General features: G+C 41.6%; 2 protein-coding genes across 4 annotated transcripts in view; one reads left to right on the top strand and one right to left on the bottom strand.

The window, feature by feature from the left end:
• Positions 1–24,226, bottom strand: part of LOC133217306 (peptide-N(4)-(N-acetyl-beta-glucosaminyl)asparagine amidase-like) — a 452,245-nt gene that overhangs the window by 13,539 nt on the left and 414,480 nt on the right. The window contains exons 1-4 of one of the 3 annotated variants that reach the window (XM_061362666.1): positions 8,158–8,324; positions 6,717–6,831; positions 4,190–4,432; positions 1,137–1,296 (exon numbers count right to left, since the gene is read on the bottom strand). The exons of the other annotated variants lie outside the window; for them this stretch is intronic. Of the exons in view, the coding sequence (XP_061218650.1) occupies positions 1,137–1,296; positions 4,190–4,432; positions 6,717–6,831; positions 8,158–8,285 (646 nt within the window). The 5' untranslated portion in view covers positions 8,286–8,324. Of the gene's footprint in view, positions 1–1,136; positions 1,297–4,189; positions 4,433–6,716; positions 6,832–8,157; positions 8,325–24,226 lie in introns of those variants that run through there. 3 annotated transcript variants of the gene reach the window in all.
• Positions 9,993–16,749, top strand: OXSM (3-oxoacyl-ACP synthase, mitochondrial). Its single transcript, XM_061362650.1, has 3 exons — positions 9,993–10,108; positions 12,480–13,491; positions 16,152–16,749. The coding sequence occupies exons 2-3, from the start codon at positions 12,509–12,511 to the stop codon at positions 16,552–16,554; spliced, it is 1,386 nt and encodes a 461-aa protein (XP_061218634.1). The 5' UTR covers positions 9,993–10,108; positions 12,480–12,508; the 3' UTR covers positions 16,555–16,749.

Below are 24,226 nucleotides of genomic sequence, written 5' to 3'. Positions count from 1 at the left end.
TGAAAGGGCCAATTACTCATACATCTCATATACAGTCCATTCAAAAAAGACCGTTTTCAGAAAGGTCTTTAAAAGTGGTTGCAAATTGTCACAATACAAAAGAGTGGAGTTCCATCCCTTCTCCTTTATCTGTATCTAAATTAAGGTCTTGAAGCTTTTTTGAATAGATCAGTTTGATGGCTTGCGAAGAAGCACCTGGAAACACCACCCTCCTCCTTCCTTCCCCTTTCTAAATAATGTGCACAACAGTATTTAAATGTGTACTATAGAGCATAGCTTATTTTTGGCTTGTAAATCAAAAACACTCCCATCAAGTTAGTTACTTCAAACAGAGTCTTCTATCAAAGATTTCCCATGAAAGGATTTTTTGGTGTAAGTATGGTCTTGGAATAGTGTTGGGGATTTTTAAATATATGTTTATTTCATACAAGTAAAAATTCACTACATTACTGAAACAAATCAAACTGTTACTTGAAAACAGAAATGTCACTTTTAACTGATACTTTGTACATTCAAAGGAAATTTGCACTTATGAAGACAATGCAAGGTTTAGCCACTAGAGCCACAGACTTGTGTCTATTTCACTTTTAGCTCCTATTCATTTAAGCATTAGCAAGACAGACAACTATTTGTATCAGGTTGGGTCTTGGAAAAGTCTCATGCAAAATCTCACCAGTAATATCACTCTAAAAAGATAAGCAGTGTTTTGAAGTTTTATTCTCAATTTGGAATTGTACATACAGCAAAACTGCACTGTAATAGTCTCAGAAAAATTACTGCTCAAATAAGAAGCTCTCCTTCTATTGTATGAACTATTTCACTCCAGATGCAAAGAATACAACAGTACATGCTCAACCCATCTGTTTCCCCAGCGCTGTTTACTAATTCCAAAATTAAGAGTTCAACATCTTTATGTACAAGCAATAAAGGATGGATGACAAAAATTAAAGAAAAAGTAATAAAAGCATAGAAAATGTTAAAATTACAAAGAACGCAATTCTGATTTAGAGACAGCATTTGGAACCTCCAGACATATGATCAAATCCATACACCTAAAGCATAGTAGATATATGCATCATCCAGATGTTTGAAAGAATATTTCAAATTTCATATACATTATAACTTTGTAGCATTACCTTTGTCCAGTCTTGTAGCTTCCGCTAGCTTTTTCTGAGCCTTTCTTTTCAATTGCTGAAGGGGAATTGAAGCTAGTGCTTTCTGCTGAATAGAGGGATTCTCATACATCAATACAAGATGCTCAAATTTTGTTTGAAGTGTTTTCAAGATATTTGCAGCCTGCAAAAGGATTTTCAGTTACAAGTTGATTTTTGAACTTCCACCTTAAGCCAGAAGAACCAAGCTCTCCTATCTTAGTCTGAGTCATAATGCTATACTCAGTTACATGATATATTTCTTTACAGGAGAAATATTTATTTGTAAAGATGTCAATACAAATTACAGACACCATCAACACAAACTGTAAAGCCAGCCTTTTCATCTTTGACTACTCTGAATTGTGTCCTAAGGGGAAAAAAGCCCTTATGACTCAGGGAAAAAACTGGTTTACCTCTGATGGCAAAGGTTTGGGTTTTTTTTTTTAATTAATTAAGATTAATTTTATTAATTATTCTTCCATTTATTTTGGACACCTTTTACCTGAAAACCACAAAAGAACCTGTAATTCATCAGATTTACTGAACACTGCAGCACCAGTTCATAGAACTCTACTACTGATTAATGCCACTCATCTATTTCTATTTCCTTCTCTCACAGATCAACTCTGATACAGATTTGCATAGCCCTGTGACCACACACTGACCAGCGTATTTCACTAGAAATCAAATACAAGAACTAGGTTTCTTCAGGCAGTTATCCCAAGCGTCACTTAGTGGCAACTACATGATGCACCCAGTAAGGTATCTACTAAAATAAATAGCTAAAGTTCATAATACTGGAGTTAGTACCCAAGCAAACTATTCACTCTCATTTAAAGGGGGACAACATAAAGTGAAATGGGATTTTAAAATTAAGTCTGATGTATTTTGGGGTAAGTCTGTGGCACTGCTAAATTACCTTATCTCTACTGCTAAATCATGTTTCAGTCTTTAGCCTTCTTAACTACCATCTTTTTTCCATCAAAATCCCACACTTTCCTGAGATGCTAGCAGCAAATGCAACATAATACGTGCATGAGAACTCTTCAAGAGTCTTCATTCAAAGGAGCATCTAAATTAGGAGTGACTATTTCAATGCTGGACAGTACTACAGGGCCAGTCCTTACTTTTTGCAACTGCTAACAGAAGAGAACTGGTTTTACTCTTCCTGGAGCTCATCAGCTGTAGGCAACTGGCGTAACTTCATAAACCAAATTGTGTTCAGGTTCACTTTAATGCAAGTTGGAAGAACAGAAACAACAGAAGTTAGGGACTGTCAATGGCTTATAGATCTTCATGTTCTGTCAGCTTCCTGAAAGAACATTCAGAGATACTGCTCAGCACATCAGAAATGACTATGCAGATTTTCCCACTGGCAAACACCATCTATGTTACAGTAGTGCATGACTGGTTTAATGGAAGCTGCTGTATGCCAGCAAAGGTTTATGCAAACATCTAGAAGCATGGTGAACCTCACTGCAAATCTAAGTTTGGATACCTTTTTCCTTCTCTAATCACTATCCAGGAATGGATCAGAATCTACCCAGCAGTATAATGACCAGCCAGAGCTTTCCCTTCCCTAAGCCCTACCACCCATTCTGAATCACACGAAACATGACATAGTAAGAGTTGCAGAATAAGGTATCCACAACTCCAGTGGTGAGGGTGAGTCAAGTAGGTACAAGTAGCCAAGAGCCTCAGAATACATTGTGTCAACTTGAAATGAGCAACATTTTCTCATTGCAACATCAGTGGAACTCTCACAGCTTTAAAGCTTCCAGTACTGCAGCAAGTCACTCAACGTTTCATGATCATCTCCAACCTCTACCATGGACATGGCTGAAAGAGTAAAAATCAAGATGCAGACAAAAAAAAACCCAAACCACCAAGATTTCAAACAAATTCAAATAAACCCAGTTGGTATATTTTAGAGACAACCACTAGCATGCTAACACATGGCTCAATATTCAAGGGCCTCCAACAGCTCCTTTCCCAAAGGACGTTATGGGTGGTGATGGTCACTGAATGCTCTCTCCCTAAAAGCCACCACTTCAATCTATGCTTCTCCATTTCTCTTCCACTGAACTTGGGGTATATATTGGAAAGAAATAGTATGTCATCTTTCAGTATCCAAGAATATACTGATAATTTAATTTAAATGAGAAAAACTGGTTAAGGACGTATGAGAAACAACCTTTCGAAAAATTCAAGTGGCACTGGTTCTGGGGAGGGAAAACTCCTCAGAAAGTTAAACCACAGCATCCTTCACATCTTCTATCTAAAGGCATAACAATTTTTCAAAACTGTATGAGGCATAAAAAGTTTTCTCCCGCCAGACCACACGTAACATCAGACGAAATGACTCCTCTGTCTTGATAAAAAACTTTATCTCAACCTCTTGGAGAAGGGTAACACAGCCTAAATAACTGTAGATCTGCCCTTGTCTGGCTAAATTCCCATCTCTCACAGCAATTGCATGTGCAAAAAAAGAAAAGCCTCCTCACAGGCTACACACAGAGGTCATAACACATGAACTGAGATGCTAACAATCAAACATCATGGTTGCACTCATGTTCTTTTGCTGGCTCTCAAAAACTAAACACAGTATACAGCCCTTGTCTTAGCTTCCCACCCTTCTCTTTGCTTCCCCCACCTTGATGTTCCCTTCAATACAAATCAGCTGTTTTTCCTTGACACCCTCATGATAAAACACTTATAGACATCTTCAATAAAATCTTTGTTAATATTCTATTTATGGCACGTTTCACATTGAAGCTGCATGGAAACCAAAGAAAACACTCAAAAACTTCAGAAAACACTGGAAAAATAATAAAATTCTTCTAGTCCAACCTCCTACTCAAAGACGGGTTAGCTACAATGTCAGACCAAGTTATTCTGGGCTTTATCCAGTGAGGTCCTGAAAGCACCCACATCTGGAGACCACACAGCCTCTCCAAGTAACCTGTTCTGTTAACTCTCCAGAGATCTTTGTACTCAGAATTAGTGTGCCCACAAAGTTTTCAGGTTATAGTTACCATTTCAAGAGACTGCACAAGTGATGTTTCTGGCTGCTGATAGGCAGGGGCAAGAACAGACTCAGCAGGTCTTGAAGGCTGATGTGCAACTGTCCGAGTGCTGGCCACAGTTTCAGAGGATCCTGATCTATGGATTTGATTTGATTCATTCAGTCTGCTACTCCTCTCTCCAGCAATTAAGTCTCTGATTTTACGTAGCTGTTCAATTGAAGCTTCTTTAGGGAAAACCAGGTGAGTTTCTTCCTGAAATTTAGACAAATTAATTTAGCAGTTAATGCAAGTCTAAGCTAGTCAGTGATTTCTATCTATAGCTAACAACTGTATCACTTACTGGAAGTTAGCACACTAAGGCTTGGCAGGATTCAGCCTTCAGATTAGGTCCCTTACAGCAGAAGCTATTAGATCAAGAACCTACAGTCAGTCTAGAGAAAAAAGGCTTGGAACAATATGCTTTTGTTAGGAACTTATTTTGTAGAGTTACACACACGCAATCCAATTATGGCTTGGCAGAGAAAGCAGCAACAAAAATGAACAATAAATGCTCAGTTCTCACTGTGCAGCAGTGAAATGCAAGGCAACAAAGGAAGATAGCCAGTGTTGGGGGAAGAAGATTCTAGAACGGCATCTGCTGGGAATTGTCTTCTATACTGAAGAAGAGAATATATCTATTTCTATATATAATCTTCTAGGTTTTACGAGTTTTCAGATAGGAAATGTTAGTGACATGAAAGCAGCTTGATTTCTGGGTTCCTATATTTGATTGTAACATGATTACTGGTATCGTAACAAAAGCTTACTAATTGTGACACACATCATAGAATGATTTTGGCTGGAAGGGACCTTAGAGGTCATTTAGTTCCAATCACCCTTACCATGAGCAGGAACACCTTCCACTAGACTACACTGACTGAAGTGACCTTGAACTCTTCCAACTTAACATGAAGAAATAGGATGCTAAAAACATGAAAATCCTGAATCATTCACACTTTAAAAGAGTTTCAGTTTCTTGCACTGCAGCACTTTTATTTATTACACTAATTTGTTTATCCACATTTACTTTAGGTCACCTATCACTGCAGATGCAGTGCTTCATTTTAATGCTTTTAGAATCACCACAAACCTACACCAATTTTATCAATCCAGCAGAATACTAATTTTTAATTACCAAGCAGACACAAAAGAAACAACTTTAGTTATCACAGCTGAATATAAGTTTGTGAGCTCCAACCTCAACTGACATGATAACCATAAGATTAAGCCAACATGGTCCTAGAGCTGATAGAAGGGAGAATAGCACTTTATAATATGTTCAGAATGACTGTTACTATGGCTTGAGCACTTCACTAACTACACTGCTACACTGACTATCTCTTGGCACACTGTTAAAAGTCATCTCCTGAGCACCACCATGAGAATAAATCCACAGACCATTTACCTCTGTAGTCACCATTTCCCTTAGCATACTTTTTTTTTCTTTTTTAATTAGGACAATTACACTGATTAACTTCACCCAAAGAGAAGGGGGAGGTCTCATGACAGCTGGCCCTAAATAACATAATGTACATACCAATAAAAAAGCAAGGCATCAAATGCATAAATTGAATCAAAGCTCTTGCTTAAGCTTTGTACTATTAAACAAGAGTTGGGTTTTCACCTCAGCTCTCCTGTAATTACAAAGGCTGCTTCTAGCTTAACAGTCAGGTTAAGCTCTATCAAGACAGGGACCATATCAGGACACAAAGCAATCTTCAAAATACATCTTTTTGACTGCAACAGAATCAAGATTCACTCAAGACTATTTTAACATGCAGTTTCATAAATGTTTTAAACAGGTAGAAGTCCCACCCTCTCACAACTTCAACAGGCTATTGCCCTCCACTGCTGTCATGACAACACTAGTGCTTGTGCAGCTGCATTGTGAATTGGCTGAAAAAAACATTTCTTCTCTTGTTTTGGTGGATTAATTTTTAATCAGATCAGTTTCCCTTATCTAACTCACTATAGGGCTATACAAGCCCTGATAATGGTAGGAGCAAGCAGCAGAAGAGCAGGACTTCACCTCCCCCTTCTTTCAAATGACAGTTTCCACACAGAATGGAAACTGCTGTCTGATGGTGCAGTCTGATGCCCACCTAATAGTGGCCTGCTACCAAGAGAAGGCATTTTCACCCTGTTTCCCACCATTTCCTTGGTGCCAGCATGTATATGTATCTGACAATTAAGCAAACTAGTAGTGTACCTGAACTGTACTAGAAAACTAGATGATCTTAAGATCCTTTCCAACCTTAACTATTCTATGATCATCACAGATCAGGTTAGCTCTAGCTCCACCAGATTTCTGAAGTAGTCTCACCTAAATTTTCTGTTGGTTAACTGCAGATATATGAAAACAAGGACTGAAAGAAAACAGCAATTCACTTAAAATCTAGTGCCCTGCAATTAGGAAGGTAGAAAAAAAAAAAAAAAAAGATCCAATTTTTAGTGTGTAAACTGATGAAGACACCAGAAATCACCAAATTATACTCACCTCTTGAAATCCCATCTCAAATAAACATTCAACTGCTCCTCTGACAGGCAACAGCCTTGTGGAAAATGCTGGATTTCCAATCCGAATTAACCTGTACTTTTCTTCATAAGGATTCCTTAAGAAATGGAAAGTTTTAATTACATTTGCAAATTAAGTAAACATTTACAAGCTAGGCAACTGCACTAAGCAGCACTAGTCAGTGATAACAGATTTTTTTAAAGCTTAGTTTCAGTCACACCATGTAGGCAGAATATGAAACCTACTTTGACTTAATTCATGATCTTCTTCATTCAACTCTGAGTTACAAACTGGTTCTAAATTTTAGTTTGCAAATTAAGTTCATAAATACATGTTTTCTAGCCCTAGCCAGCACGACTTAGTCTGAAGTGACACTTAGAGACAACTTTACAGCCCACTCCACCTAGCAAAATTCTTATTGAACTCATCAGCATGATGCTGGATCATTTCAGGTCCATGACAGGTGAAACTGTTGTAGCCTTTTTACTTCTTGAAGGACTTTCAGTTCCATTTCCCTCTTTCAACTGTTCTAAACATTCTTCTCTCATCTCTTTCTTTAAAAGGAGTTAGTCCAGGACCCACTATTCTCTGTCACACAGCAGTTTTTGAAAGTGACAGATAAAACACAAACATACAGGGAGGGAGCTGCTCCTGCATCTTGAGCTGCTTGAACATCAAGGTCAATCATATGTACTGGTATGTATGTATACCCTACAGAGCCACCTCACAAAAATTCAGCTACAATTAACTCTTGATACCAATCTTACAGAGTCAGATGAGAAAGGCAACAGAAAACTCAAGTTACTATTTTAGCACTACTTGTTATACATCCACTAGCTTTTGGGTGCTTCAATGTTTGCAGAATCAGGGCCAATGCAGGCTTTTATATTTAATGAAAAAAAAAAACAAAACAAAAACAAAAACCCAACAAAAAACAAGCCCTCAAAACAAACCAAGCAGCAACAAAGTAGGAAATACAAATCAAAACTACACACACTCACATGAACAGTAATCTTATTTCTAAATAACGATGAAGAGATGCTAGATATTTTTTAAGTTCAATATCCCATAATAAAACTGAATCGCATGGCTCATCTTTGAGATAGTCTGCCTACAAGCCCATAAATAACTTACTACCTAGGAGTGTTTAATGTTAAGTTCCTTATGGAGCTGCAGTAGTAACCGGACCAGAACCACCCAGCTGACAAGGGCACTCTGGTTACCTAACACCGCCCAGCCAAAGCGCTCGGCCCACCGCGATGCCCGCACAGCCCTCGGGCAACCCGGCACGGCCCCGACTGTCGCGGTCAGAAACCGGCCGCCTGCCCTACGGCGGGCCCCGACCGAGCCGCCCAGTCGCTCTGCGGCAAGGGGCCCGCAGGCTGAACCCGACCCAGGGCTCCTGCCGCCATGCTTCGCTCACCGGAGGATGTTATCCGCGTAGGTGAGGAGCAGCCGCGAAGCCTCCAGGAAAATGTCCTGCCTGTTCTGGCAAAGCTCGCTCACGGCGGCAGAGGCCGCCCCCGATGCGAAACCCACAGCAGCCGCCATCGCTCCCCGCCCTCGGTGCCGCCGGGAGCGGGAGCAGTACGCATGCGCAGTAGGAGCGGTGAGGTCACGCCCTCAGACCCCGCTCCAGCAGTAGTCCCACCCCGCCTGGGGTCAGCTCCGGACGCTGATAAACTGACGTATCCTGGCGGGTTTAGTCCTAGGATGAGCTCGACTGGGAAAGACCTTTAACGTAATCAAGTCCAACCTTTACCCCAGCACTGCCAAGACCACCACTAAACCGTGGCTCTGAGGGCCTCATCTACACGGTTTATGAACACTTCAGGAATCGGTGATTCCACTACTGGTCCCCATTCCAACGCCTGAGCACCCTCTTGGTGAAGAGATTTTTCCTAGTATCTAATCTAAACCTCCCCTGATGCAGCTTGAAGCCAATCCCTCTTGTTCTATCACTTGCTAATTGGGAGAAGAGACTGACCCCCATTTCTCCCCATCCTTCTGTGTAGGCAGTTGTAGAGAGCAATAAGGTCCCCCCTAAGCATCCTCTTCTCCGGGCTAAACACGCCCAGGTTTCTCAGCCGTTTCTCATCACACTTGTGCTCCAGGCCCTTCACCAGCTTTGCTGTCCCTCTTTGGACCCACTCCAGCACCTCAATGTCCCTTTTGTAGTGAGAGGCCCAGAACTGAACACAGGATTTGAGGTGCTGCCTCACCAGTGCCCAGAACAGGGCAATGATCACTGCCTGGCCCTGCTGGCCACACTATTTCTGATACAGGCCAGGATCCTGTTGGCCTTCTTGGCTGCCTGGGCACAAGTTGGCTCATGTTCAGCACTGTCAGTCAGCACACCCAAGTCCTTTCTACCAGGAATGGTGGCAAAGTTAGAAGCTGGTGAAGGATGGGGATCTGAGGGATGCAGGTAGCAGAACGGAGATCAGAGGAGCACTGGGACTAGAGCAAGGGAGCAAACTGTCGGCAGGAAAACTGCTCTAAGGAATTGGTTATGGTGAAATATAAAACGGGCCTGAAAAAACACTCCATAGCATGGTCCTGAAGAGCTCCTTACACATGTGTGTGTGACGGCCCTGAGTTACGTAGCTCTGTGCTGTTCACCGCTGCAGTTTTGACAGCTCAGTGAGAAATGCATGCAGCACGCCTGCGGTATTAAGGAAACCGATGGGACACGACAAGGCGTCCCTCACGCCCTTAGCGTTACCTTCTTGCCTATTACTCCACTGGGACCGTGAGTTCGGGGAGTTGCCTACTATTTTTGCTCTCACTCTGTGTCCTCAGCGCATTTTGGGGAGGCAGCCATTTCCCCACCTTTACCCGTTCCCTGGACTACACCCTCCCGCCTGCACCGGCGGCCTCGGGGCCGCGCCTGGTCACCGCTCCGCCCCAAGCGCCGCCAGGCCGCACAGTCCACCGCCGAGCTATCGATCTGCTCGGGGGCTCCTCACCAATCGTGACATCAGCGATCGGCTACAAAGCCGGCGTGCCCATCTCTCTCACCGCCTCTCGGGTGATGCGTCCAGGCGTCCTCTGGCCGGCGGAGGGAGTTCTAACTAACCTGTGTGGAGAAGTGGCAGTTCGGGAAGCGGAGGTAGCGCAGGTAGCGCGGAGCGTTGTGGCGGACGGAGGGGGACGGGGAGCGGAAGCGGCCCCCTCGCCTGCGGGGCCGCCGGAGAGGCTGCCCCTATCGGAGCCGGGCGGGACGGCAACTGTGGTGCAGGGGAGTCCCGTGGCGTCAGCGTTTAACTCTTGGTTTAACGTTAGAAGTAGTTAATAGCCTTTAAACGCACGGTGAGGTCCGGTAGCTCTTGGTACCGGGGAGAGATCACCACCGCTTGTTTATCTCTTCCACGGTACGTCATGTAGCATTGCTTGGGCCAGACGAGGGCTCCTGATCATCATACAGCAGTTAACAGCGTGTTACAGAAAGCTGCGTGTTAGGCTATCAGCAGTTTAAAGACCTCTGTAGTGATATTATGCGTATTACCTCTTCTTAAAATACCCAGACTACCTGTCTGAAAAATGTACAATGACAAATTTGGGCCAGGATTTAAAGCAGCCGTATGTTTTTTTAAAGAGAAGACCTCTTTAGTAAGCACTGGTTTTAGCTTTTTAATGCCACTGTGGTGTACTTGTGCTCCCATGGGAAAAAGCGTGTGTGTGTATTTTCTGCCTTATGAGGAGAGACTGGGGGAGGTGGGCCTGTTTAGTCTGGAGAAGAGCAGACTGAGAGGGGATCTCATTAATGCATTACATTATCTCAGGTGGGTGCCAGGTGGATGGTGCCAGACTCTTCAGTGGTGCCCAGTGACAGGACAAGGAGCAATTGTCATAAAATAAAACACTAGAAGCTTCACCTCAACATGAGGAAGAAATTCTCTACACTGAGTGGCAGAGCCCTGGAACAGGCTGCCCAGGGGGGTTGTGGAGTCTCCTTCTCTGGAGACATTCAACACCCACCTGGGCGTGTTCCTGTGTAACCTGCTCTGGGTGGCTCTGCCTTGGTAGAGGGGTTGGACTGGATGATCTCCAGAGGTTCCTTCCAACCCCAATGATTCTGTGATTCTATGATTTGATGATCCTAGCAGGAGTGCATGAGCCCAACAGCCCTGTATGTTCTCCATGCAGCTCCCTATGTATTTTACCAAAGACCTATCAATGCTCAGTTGCCCTTTTTATGAGGCAAAACGCAGGTTGTTGCCTGTTTGAAAGAGAGCTCTTGAAACACACTCCTAGTCTGTTTAGAGAGGATATATCATTTGTTCTGCAGTGTGCTTGGTGGTGCATTTCCGCCAGTCAAGCACACTCCGTCCCACACTGCCTGCTTTGTTACATTTATACACAAAAGGTCAAAATAGTGCACTAGCAGTCACAATGATTGGGCTGTGATCTACAATCACTGACTCCTACATTCTCTGTTTAAAGACACAGTATAGATTTATTTCACTATGCCTGTGCTGTAAGGCTCTCTGTCGTCAAAGGTCTCTTACCTTAAGGGGGAGTGATTTTTAGTATTATAACAAAGGCAGTCCACTTCAGGATACCGCCAAAATCAGTTTTATTGCCAACTTGACACTAAAGAGTTATACGTCCTTCATCTGAGGATGTTATTGTCCTCCTCTGGGGCCTTTTGGCCTTCATTCAGTCAGTTTTTATCTACCTAAACCAAGACAGTTGTTCTTCTAAACCTCAACAGATATACTTACATTGTTTCTTCTGGGGTAAATTTTGACCTTCCTGCTGTAAATCCAGGATCAAGGTGACCTGCTGAAGCCTGTATCATAGGTGTTGGCAGATCTGAGCTGCAGCCTCTGCCCTGCTCCTGTTAGCCGGATGTGTGTGATCAGACCAGCTCCCAGGCTGGCAGTTGCTGAGGCAAGGTAGAAGGACTGTGGTGCAGTGCTGCAGCATTACTGTCTGGCATGGCCCTTTTGTCTGCCCAAAGTACTTGGACCCTCCTGCCATCACTTCACATGCCTCATGATACCTGAGGTCTGGTGGGGTTATCTTCAAAGGAGGTGGTGGTGGTGGGTTACATCTTGCTCAAACACAGCTGAGGTGCTGTCCCCTGATAATCTAAATAACCCAAAGCTCATGAACGGTAGGTGTCATGCCCAAGATATGTAATTACCTTGGTGAGTGCCTTGGTGGCAGAACCAGGAAGGCTATCTCCACTTTTGCTGAGAAAGATGGGACCAGATGACTCTTGGGGTCCCTTCCAACCTGGTGTTCTATGATTCTGTGACTCCTGTTCTGAGTTTTCTAGACCATTTTTCCTGACAAAAAGATTGAGATGGCAACATCCAATGGTAGGACATATAGTTACAGGTGAACATACACTTTCTCCCTGAGATGACTGAAGCTGTTAATGCTCATTGTTGATACCTCCAGACAGCTGGTGGTTAAAGCTGTGGGGAGGAGTTTTGCAGGAAAACCAGAGAGTGCCGTGTAGTCCACAACAGTGCAGAATCATATTCATGAGCAGCTTAGGGTAGAATAGCCCACTAGAGGCAATCATAAAGTGAGTGTATTTCTATGCCCTGTCTGCCATAACACATACTATTCATGATTACAGAGATGGAAGCTACATCCGTCTTTCTTCAGGGTTGAAAGTAGGCTTTCATGTAAAAAGCAGATTTTAATCAATTTAGTGTAATTGTGATGTTTTGCAGATTAGATGCTTTACTGATATATTTGTGTCTTCTTTTTTTATCCCAGTTACAGGAACGTGCTTGAAGTGATTGATTTCTACCATGTTCTCACAGTGCTCATGGCATCTGTTAAAGATCGCAAAGCTTCAGCTCCGAAGTCTGAACTTAAGTCTGGATTTACAAAACCACAGAAGAGCTTTCAGCAAGTCACTGCCTGAACGTCGAAGGAAAGTAGTAGTTACAGGTATTGGCTTAGTGTCCCCTCTTGGTGTGGGGACTGAGTTTGTGTGGAAGAACCTTCTTCAAGGAGACAGTGGGATTGTAGCACTTGAGGGGGAAGAATACGAAGGCATCCCGTGTAAAGTGGCTGCTTGTGTGCCAAGGGGAAATGGGGAAGGTCAGTTCAGTGAAGAAATGTTTGTGTCAAAATCAGAGACCAAATCCATGAGTTCCGCCACTGTGATGGCCATTGGTGCAGCAGATCTGGCAATGAAGGACTCCAGCTGGTGTCCCCAGTCTGAAGAGGATCGCTTAAGTGCTGGTGTGGCAATTGGGATGGGAATGGTTCCACTGGAAGAGATTTCTGATACAGCTGCTTTATTTAAAACAAAGGGTTATAACAAGGTCAGCCCGTTCTTTGTCCCAAAGATTTTAGTCAATATGGCAGCAGGCCATATCAGCATTAAATACCAACTGAAAGGGCCAAATCATGCTGTGTCAACTGCTTGTACCACAGGCGCACATGCTGTTGGAGACTCCTTTAGATTTATTGCTGCTGGTGATGCAGATATCATGTTGGCTGGAGGGACTGAGGCTTGCATTAGTCCTTTGTCCTTGGCTGGGTTTGCAAGAGCTCGGGCCCTCAGCACGAGTTTTAACTCAAGCCCTAAAATGGCCTGCCGACCATTTGATTCACGAAGAGAAGGATTTGTAATGGGAGAGGGTGCTGCTGTGTTGGTCTTGGAAGAGTATGGACATGCTGTACAAAGAGGTGCTAGGATCTATGCAGAAGTTCTAGGTTATGGACTATCTGGTGATGCTTGCCACATAACAGCACCTAATCCAGAGGGAGATGGTGCATTCAGGTAAGAGCTGCATGTTGATTATGATAGATGCTTCATATGCTAATTATAGTGAATACATTTGTTTCCATTATTGCATGCTTTTCCTAGAGAAATGCTGTTCAATCTTGAATTAATATTCCAAAAGCCAGAAAACTTGACCTGAAAACTGAAAGAACGTCTGGTAAGGTTTTTCCCCAATTTTCTTCTTTTAGTAATAAAGTGAAGGCCAGTTCTTGCTAGAATCAGCCTTTTTGCATATAGTTATGAAAACTTTCTGAATGTGAAAATATTTTGTGCTTGGTGCCTACAGCTGTTCACACAAAGTGTCAAAGGAAACCTCTTTTTTAAGACTTTTGTGGTATGATAGAACCTTTTTTAGGTTCTCCTTTGCACTTTGTCCATAGAGAAGAGAGTCCCCACTGTAAAAGCAAGTTGTGTCATTTGTTGTGTCCCGAAAGGAGAATAGCATTCCTGAAGAAATCCCAAGTGATGGAAACTGTAGAGCACTTATAGGATTTTAGTTTGTTAGAATAATTACCATACATGTAATTAGCATTAATTGTGGCTATTTTTATTTAGAAAAGACTTGAGCTTTTCATAACGGAAAGTATTTAGTTCATATGCTGGTGCTACAAGCATGTTTAAATACTTCATTCTTGATGCAGCTAAGAGTGTTGTTGGAGGGGCATAACAAATAGACTTTAGCTTCATCATTGTTACTTTCATCAAAAACAGTTCACAAGTAGATGAAATTAATTTAATTGTTATCATTGACCTAATTAAATTGTCAGTTAAATTATGTAAATTTGGGAGCTTTGTGTAGGCTGAATACTACTGCTGACACTGGAATCTTTAGTAAAGATTTAGTTTGCATTATTCTGAATGTATGTGAGTAACAAAATTCAATACATCACTGCACAAATAGATCAAATTCCTGCACAGTATTGTAAAGCTGTGTTTGCATCTTTATTTGGTTAATAGATTTTCCAGGAGGTATAATATACCAGGTTTTCCCTTTATAGTTTGATTCATACTTAATTGTTCTGCAGACTTGGGTGTGAGCTGAGTAATCAGTAGTGTTGTCTTTCAGATTTTCAGACTTTTTTACCCTTGAGATAATATGGCAGTATATTGTAACGGAATTTTTCATGTATTTTATGATTGCAGTAGCATATAAATTGAATTCACAGTGGGAAGTAGTTTAAAATTAATCTTGGTATCTAAAAATGTTGAGCCTTTCCACCCTTGAGATGAGATAATACATTTTAATGCAGTTTTCAAACCAGTATTTTATTACTGCCGTGGTATATGGATTAAATCCATGTGTATGCTTCTCTTACTTTTCTGGGGGAATTTTATTTGCTGCATCAAAAAGAAACAGGGGAATCTTTTTTTTGACATCTAGTAACTGACTTCAGTTGGAGACTCATATGTATGTTGGAAAAAACCTGCAGGAAAGGACAGGCAAAGCCAGACTCAGAAGTGTGGATATAAAGTGTGTTCTGCACACTTGATCTGTAAATGTAAATATGCCTTGCAGCTGACATTTAACTAAATTAATGTATCTGTTTCCCTCGGTAATCCTTTTTGCCTGAGTGTTGCCTCACTGTCTACTGACAGTGAGCATCAGTGACTTCCAACCTAAGCTAAGCTGGACACTTCTGAGGGTAGAAGGCCATACTGGAGGCATTTAAATAGGACCAACAGCCTGTGCTGTCATTTTTTTGAGCTTCCTTTTATTTACTGATTTTTCATGGATTTCAAAAGAGTCAATGGTCTTTTGCTCAGATATACTTAGTTAAGCTGTGTGTGCAAGGAGGGATGTTGGATTCATCTCTTTCTTTCTGTAGGAGATCTGTGAGAAAATCACAGTATGGAGCTGTATTCATCCTTCTTTGGTTTTCATAGAAAAAAAGTATTTTATAGAGGCAGTCAAAGTCCACAGGTTATCAAGAGTTTGAATGAAACATACAATGTCAGAGTAGAAAAGTGTGACTTTTAATAAATTTAATTTTCAGTATAGGAATCTGTGCTATCTCATTGACATTTCTAGCCTCTGGGAAACATGCTCAAGAGGAGGATGACTGCAGAATTTTTCTTTCATTGTCCAATGTTTTTGTTTGATAGATTATTTTTTTTTTCCGATTCCCTAATACTGCAAATATGAGGGGAAATAAAAGCTAGTAAAAACTAGGGAATCTTTTCACTTAGAATGGGAAGGCGATTTCTTAGTCCATTGTACTGAATGTTACATTAATGCATTACTATACTAGAGAAACTTCAGTGGACAGAAGATAAACTTTTGCAATTATTTCAGGTCGTTATTTCAATCTCAAATGTTTGTTTGTTTTTAATTTTGCATTGAAAAGGTTCTTTGAGATATTGATGTAGTCTGTAGAGTTATATCTTCTTTCTTTCTGTATTTTTCCCAATTGTGGAATTTTTAGCAGCAGGTACCTGACTTTCTAGTGGGTCTCACCACTACTATCTTTCTTGGGTGGCTAAATGTAAGTGCTGGTGTGTTTAGTTATGTGAATCCATCTCTTGTCATTTACATCTTGGTAAAGTATGTCATGCAGATTTTCATATATGATAAACATTCTAAAACATCCTATACTTTTGTTTTGTACATGTGTCAAAAAACCAATGGGAAATTCATTCTGTCTTCTTTTTTTTCTTAGGTGCATGTCTGCTGCAATAAAAGATTCTGGGATCAAGCCTGAAGACATTACATACATCAATGCACATGCAACTTCTACACCTCTAGGAGATGCTGCTGAGAATCAAGCAATCAAGAGACTTTTTAAAGATCACTCACGTAATATTGCTGTTTCCTCAACAAAAGGAGCAACAGGACATCTCTTGGGGGCTGCAGGAGCTATTGAAGCAGCTTTTACTGTGCTGTCCTGTTACCACGGAGTTTTGCCACCTACTCTAAACTTAGAGAAAACAGAGGCAGAGTTTGATCTCAATTATGTTCCATTAACAGCTCAGGAGTGGAAGACTGAAAAACGACGTATAGCACTCACAAATTCATTTGGTTTTGGTGGTACTAATGCAACTTTGTGCTTTTCAAGTGTTTAACTTATGGTGTGCATGTTTTGAAAAGTGGCACTAGCAATGATTTTCTGTACTGCCACCCTTGGTATGTACTGTGCTCTTTTCTCAGCTTTGAGAATTGCTCATTTGATACATAAGGACTTTCTTCACCCTAAAATCAGTAATTTTAGAAGACAGGACTTCTTTTACTGATTTTAATAAAAGTAAATAAAAGAACTATTTTTGTGTTGTAAAGAAGTTTTTGTTCTTGACTAGAAGAGAGACGTTGACCATTTTGTGGGTTTACTTCATTAGAACAGAGTTTTCATATGCATGTGACACAGAAATTGCTCTGAAAAAGAGAGGCTGCCTAAGAAACTAGTTTTCATGTGTTGTGTTACTTCATTTAACTGTGGTGTGGAGTGGTAACAATGAAGGATGCATACAGCATGGCTGATACACCTTCCATGTGACACATAGAGAGAATTAGCAGGTAACCTGGTTTGTTCTGAAATTTTGGACAAGAACAGCAAGGTGGATATGAAAGTATGGTATTAAGGATTTACAAGATAGTTACACAGAAAGGAGAAAGACTCTTGAAACCCCCGGCTGTTCTGCCAAAATGGAGAAATAGAAATAGCCAAACTCAGAAAAGCAAAGAATCTTTTAGCTGAAAAAACCCCACTACATGCAAGAAATAAATCTGGGTCTTGTGGTGAGGGTAAGAGGAAGAAAGAGAACAGGAAAATGAAATTATACCTACAGCTGACATATTGATGGTGGATTAGGTTGTCTCTTGCAAAGAACAAGTGAATGACTTCAGCTGTTCCTTCTGGCTCCAGTCAGCACTTTAGCCAAGTAGTGCCTTGATAATGCAGACGTGAGTTAAGTCAGACATCCCTATTGGTGAATTATGTCATTAAAAGACTTTTCACCAGTTCTCTTTGTGACCAGTGTAAGTGGAGGCGAAATAACTCACTGAATTTAAAATAAAGGACATATAAAGCAACTATAATGTAAGTAAATTTAATTCTGGAAAGAGATTACTTGTGGGCTATCATGAGGCTTAGCATTACCCTAGAACCTCATTATTTACACAAATGGTCTGAATGCTGATGTGGAAGAGCATAATCTTTGCATCTGCTGTCTTTACTGAATAGAAATCTAAAGAGAATTATGAGAAAAAATGCAGTCAGAGAATAATTAAGACTCTTTCAGAAGCTGAGGTCATACAGAACAATGCAGTCCAAAATAGATTAATGCATAATAAGCCTGAAAGCAAATAAAGAGAGTATGGGAATTTGCTGTTGGAAAAAAAATATCTGCAAACCTCTTATTAATAATTAATATTAGCAGTACAATGAATGAGGATTTGGACTGCATGCAGTGTAAAATGCAGACATAAAATTCAACATTACTATCTGCAAATCATAGAATCATAGAATAGTTAGGGTTGGAAAGGACCTTAAGATCATCAAGTTCCAACCCCCCCTGCCATGGGCAGGGACACCTCGCTCTAAACCGTATCATCCAAGGCCTCGTCCAACCTGGCCTTGAACACTGCCAGAGATGGAGCATTCACAACTTCCTTGGGCAACCTATTCCAGTGCCTCACCACCCTAACAGGAAAGAATTTCCTCCTTATATCCTATCTAAACTTCCCCTGTTTAAGTTTTAACCCGTTACCCCTTGTCCTATCACTACAGTCCCTAATGAAGAGTCCCTCCCCAGCATCCCTATAGGCCTCCTTCAGATACTGGAAGGCTGCTATGAGGTCTCCATGCAGCCTTCTCTTCTCCAGGCTGAACAGCCCCAACTTTCTCAGCCAATCTTCATATGGGAGGTGCTCCAGTCCCCTGATCATTCTCGTGGTCCTCCTCTGGACTTGTTCCAACAGTTCCATGTCCTATCATATACAAAAAGGAATTGATTGAAAATATTCTGCCTCCAGGAGAAAGCCAGCATCAGGGTTGTGAATTTGGAGGGAATTATCCAGCAAGTTTCTGGATATGCTTTTTCAGGTAGCTGTAATCCAGGGTGGAATATAGGATGACTAGGTACTGCTGCATTACTGGGGACCTGAATTACCATCTAACCAAACTTGCCCAGTCTCGTTACATAGCTGCAGACCAGTAATTGACACTGTGGCAGAGTGATATGTTTCTGTTTCCCTCTGATAGCAGAGATTGTGGCCCCAGGAGTGTTGGATGCAGGCTGTTGTGTACCAACCATGAAAAGACAGATTACACTGTCAGAGAGTAAAAGAAAACAGAAACTGAAATGATTAAAAGATCTTTCTCCTCACTTCAGCTCATTGCAATTTAATCATCGGCTGCAGGTAACCTTTAAACCATGAAATCTTTGTGACAGCAGCCACTTTAGGTATTTTGATAATGGATAATTTTAACGGGCCTAGGTGCAGTAATAAATAGTGTGTCCTGTAGCGAATGAAGATTTTTTAAAATTAATAGAGCCAAAGATTAACTCCTTATATTTGCATTTTGTTTGCACAGGCTTCATTTTATGTACTTGTTTGGAGTCATCTCTTTTTATCACATACCACACTGAGCTGATCTGGGACTACTTACTGCTAATTACTGCTTTATTATTGGTAGCTGCAAACATTAAAAGGAAAACAGATATCTCTCTGTTGCTAAACTATTAAGTGGGTAAATTGACCAACATATTAAACCAGAATGCTTTCCCTCTAAAATGGTCCCTTTATCTTAATCAAGAGATGTAACGGTCCAGAGTTTGAATTAAAAACCCTTAATGTTCAGGCTCATAAGCTCAGAGTTAGTTACAATCTGGTAAGCAAAGCCTGGAGACGCCGGTAGAGTGCTTATTTTGAAGCCTACTTCTGAAGTGGTGCAACATGCTTCTGGGATCCAAATGCATCAGGCAGGATGACAGAGCAGCCGAGGCTGGAAGGCACCTCAGGAGCTAGCCTCGTCCAGCCCCCCTCCTTGAAGCAGGGACAACTAGAGCAGGTTGCTCAGGGCCACGTCCAGCCTGGTTTTGAGGGTCTCCAAGAATGAAGACTCCACAAAGTTCTCTGGGTAACCTGTGCCAGTGCTCGGTCACCCCCACTGTAAGGTTTCTTTTAAATGGGATTTCTTGTATTTAAATTTGTGTCCATTGCCTCTTACCCTTTCAATGGAAACTAATGAGAAAATTCTGGCTCCCTTTTCTTCATTCCCCCATCAGGTATTTCAATACATTGAAAAGGCTGAACAGTCACAGCTCTATTATCCTCTCCTCTTACGTCAGATGCTCCAGTTCCTTCATTGTCATTGTGGCCCTTCAATGTACTTGCTGTTGCTGTGCAGGTGAAGAGCGGAAAGCTCGTCTCCCATGACCTGCTGCTGATGCTCTTAATAATGCAGCCCATGATGCTTTTGGCCTTCTTTGATGCAAGGGCAGCTGGTCCATGAGACCACCAGGTCTTTTTCTGGCAAGCTACATTCCAGCTAGTTAGCCTGAGGGAATGCTGTATGGTGCAAGATGGTGCTGTATGGTGTATGCCCTAGGTGCAAGACCTGGAATTCCCCTTTGTTGAAATCTGTGAGGTTTCTGTAAGCCCATTTCTCCAGCCTGTGCAAGTCTCTCTGGATGGCAGCATACCTACCTGGTGTAGCAACTGCACCTCCCAGTTTTGTATCATCAGCCAACTTGCTGAGCCCCCTGTCCCATTGTCTAGGCTACTAATGAAAGTGTTAAAAGTACTGGTCCCAGAGTAGGTCTCATTTGTGTCTGGCCTCCAGCTGGACTTCATGCCACTGATCAGAACATTATTCTCTTCACTGTATACAGATAAAGTTTGTGAATCAATAAGATATTGAAAGATCTATCCGAGATGGAAATATAATTCTGTAAGTGTTGCTTTCTATGTCATATACAGTCCTTTAGATATCACTGTCTATCCCATTGACTTTTCTGAGCAGAAGCTCATTACCCATGAGTCAAAATTGGTTTACAAGGACAGGCTCTAAGTTTCTTACTACTGACAAAACTGAATCTGATCTACAGCCCATAAGTCAACCTTGGATTTTTTAATTTTTCTTTTAAGCACAACTTCAATTTAACAGCTAGGTGAGGGATATTATCCATTTTCACTCCTTGTATCAGAACATGAGAGAATTTCCTCTGTTCCCTTGTTTGGAAAAGCAGGAGTTCTAAAGTCTTTGTCATGGTGGAAATCTGGTTTTATCAGTGCTTTCCCTATATTAATGTAGGCAAAGTACTCATATAACGTGCCCTTCTTAGCATAGTACATGGGGTGGAGTTTATAACAATAAGTCTCCTTGAATTTCTTTCAATAACAGAGAGAGAGGAAATTACCTTTACTTGAAGGATTCAGATTAATTTGGAAGTAACAAAAAAAGATTTATTAGTCAGATGTGCTAAGAGAAGCAGATTCCTGAGACTGTTAGCAAATCATAATGACAGTCTACCACTGCAGCAAAGTCAATGAGGAGTAGTTTTTCTATTCAAATCTGGTTTAGAGACATTCTCTTTGTAATTCAGCAATATAAGACATAATGAGAGTAGAGGACATGCTCTTTGTTCTGTGTTATGCAGCTTAAACGTGCGTGGAAGAGAGCGTGCAGAATGACAATTACTGAAACCCTGGAAAATAACAGAACATGCCCCTCCCCCCCCAGGCAACTGTAATATCCAACTAGATGAAATTGCATTGGGGATTCTCTGCAATGTCATGCCTCTAATGGGAGCCAATAATTTTGCCTTAATTCAATTAATTAGTCTTTGTTCCTCCTCTGGCAATAAGTGTGCTGGATCTGGTGGCTATGTTTTGAATGTTAGTGCCTATATGTTGGGAAGCGAACTGACACAAAGGTCTCACTCCCATGGGCCACCTCACCTGAAATAAGCATGCTTATGGACGACTGTAGATGTATTTAATGTTAAGATCCATAAATTTTACATGGCCCCTAGGAACAACTTTTGCCTGGTGACCATGCCACTGGGATATTCTTATATCTGTACTGGATGATTTGCTCCTGGTCTGTTGGCACTGTAGAAGAACTCTGTCCTCTTCCGAAACACCAAAAAAAGAAAGCATTGTTGTTCACACTACATTTCTGACCCTGGGGTTTACTGGCCAACACCTAGGTTATTTTGCCAGCACACTACTATGTACTGGGATGTTATGGATTCCAGTGTTGTACTGGGTCCAATCAGTCTGTGCTTCGTGGGGGGTGCTATAAGCTAGCTTTGAAAGAGGTACGCTTAAGGATTTCTGGAAAGAAGCTTAATATTTCTTCCACTGAAGCCCAGTAGGTCTCCAGAGTAAATCTTTGAAATCCCCCTGTTAGAGTGTTTGCTTTGTTTTCTGGCCATGTTCAGTATAACAGACTTTGGAGGCATTTCCACTGCTAGCACACGCTCCTCATGAGATGGTCGTACCATGGTGTTGGTTTCTATGACGTCTAGTAACCTCTGCCAGAGCAGTTGCGGACCACTTAAAGCCTGTGCCTTGTGCCATGGGGTGCCTGGAGAGCTTCTCATACTGAGACTATTTTAAAACACTTCCAGTTATTTCAGTTATAAATAGTATTAAATATTTAAAACCACCATCAACCATGAAACCTGTGGGAGGAAATTGAAGAGATCTGCTCGAAGCTGCTGCTTTGTGGATTAACTATTTCTGCCCTGAGCACTCCTGTTTGTCCATCTGTAATGGTTGACGCTGAGGGACCAGCACAGACCCGTCAGACAGCACAGAAGAGCATCTTTGAAACTGGGAAAAACTGGTGAGCCTCTGCCTACTGAAAGTAGCAACCCCTACTCCAGATGTGCATCAGTTGGGGTTGACCAGTTAGCCTCAGGGTTAAAATGAGGTTTTGACGGCGGACACATCCATGTCAGTAGTTTTGCATGGAGATCTCTGTTCTCCCCGCTATCCTGCGGTGGTTCCTCCCGAGCAGTGAAAATCGTGAGCGAAATGAGAGTGATCACAAGGTGGCAGCAAATTCTCAGTTATCTGAGACACTCGGGCACCCACAGTGTCCCCAGTGATTACCCACAGTCATCATTTTACTTTTCAAACTACCACCCAGGCGTTGCTTACAGAGGAATAGAGCAGAAGCAGGAAGAGTCTAAAGAGACGTCATCCAGCCTTTGTTTTTTTCCTTTGGTCCTACTGTGTGAATAAAAATAAAGTTTAGACTGACTTGCTGAAGTGCAGAGAGTTTGGAGAAGGCCAAAGCTATGATCTTAAACCATCAGGCTGAAGCACAGATGGGGTACTGAAGAGGGGAAATTATTCTGTATTTCCTAAGCAGCATATTGATACACAATTGCAAAAAGGAACACAAATTGTTCTAAGATGCTTTAGAATGCCCCATCCCTGGCAGTGCTCAAGGCCAGGTTGGACAGAGCCTTGGGTGACATGGTCTAGTGTGAGGTGTCCCTGCCCATGGCAGGGGGGTTGGAACTAGATGAGCTTAAACTGCTTTCCAGCCCTAACCCTTCTATAAGAAAAGCCAAAAGCAAAAAAACCCCAACCCTGACCTACTGCCACAGGCACAATCCGACTGACTTCACTGCATTTGTACCAGTTTGTATTGTTTGGTGCTATCTCCTGGAATTATAGGAATGAAGAGGATTAAATACTGTATTATTTTTAATCTTGTACTGGTGGGATGGAATACATGAAAATTATCAGTGCTGTTGATGGACTAATGAAGTTAGTTCCTTCCTAGATTCAAAACTAACCAAATATCTAGAATTGCTTGCTCAGTGTTGTGGTTTTCAGTGCTTGCTCTCATAGATGTCCTTGTGTCAGACAGCATGGCAGGATTTTTCAAAGCCAGGAATAAATCGGTTTTGACTTACTCTCTGAAAGAATGGTGTAAACAGGTAATATGTGAATGCACAGAATACACAAATTCATCAATCATCTGCTTCTTAAATAATAAGAATGCAAAATGCAGTCTGAAGATAAAGAGTGGTTTTGCTGTTAGGTTTACAAGCACATTTGGGGAATGTTGTGTGACATGCCTAGTACAGCTTCAATAGTGAGCTTCCTCTTTGGCAAGGCCTAGACTAGTGATATTAGTGACTAGTGCATATGGGCTCCTTTTGTTTGTATTGTGTGATTGTACACACATTTTTACATAGATGATATTAGAACTGACAAACTACTGCTTTTCAAAAGTATCATAGATGTCTCCCCTTTCCAAGGTTCCAACTAAGTAAACCTGATTTTTGGAAATGATCTTGGGAACTAATGAGCACATGGGCTCTTTCAAAACCAGAGTGCTCTGACTATATCTGGTACTACAAAACAGGCCATACATTGATGTACAAAAGTTAAAGCAGTGTTATTATCAATACCTGCCTTCATCTGCAGTTGGGTTATTTCCTTTCACCTGCAATCTACATGTTTCCAGGGAGACAAGGAAAAAGGATAGCACATGGTAAACTGGCTTAATTTATGTATGTGCCAGCCTACAGAGAGTCTGCACCAACCTCTTTGTTTCCTGGCTTTACTGATACTAAGCAGTAACGGCATTGAATTAAAACCCTTAGATACTCAAGCCATAAGTGTAAATCAGGAATAGCACAAATAAATAAATAAATGGAAGGGAAAGTTTTGTGTTACCTGAAGATGAACATTATTTGAATATAGGGGAATTATTCCAAGATGTATTTCCTAGGTTAAAACAGTCTGTATTTCACTCCACCTCTAAAT

This window comes from Neopsephotus bourkii, unplaced genomic scaffold (genome assembly GCF_033783945.1).
Source record: "Neopsephotus bourkii isolate Nb327-2 ecotype Australia unplaced genomic scaffold, CSIRO-AGI_Nbou_v1 NB_1132, whole genome shotgun sequence".
Classification (NCBI taxonomy): domain Eukaryota; kingdom Metazoa; phylum Chordata; class Aves; order Psittaciformes; family Psittacidae; genus Neopsephotus; species Neopsephotus bourkii.
Note: the sequence above shows the minus strand (reverse complement) of the source record. Positions and strands in the feature narration are given on the sequence as shown.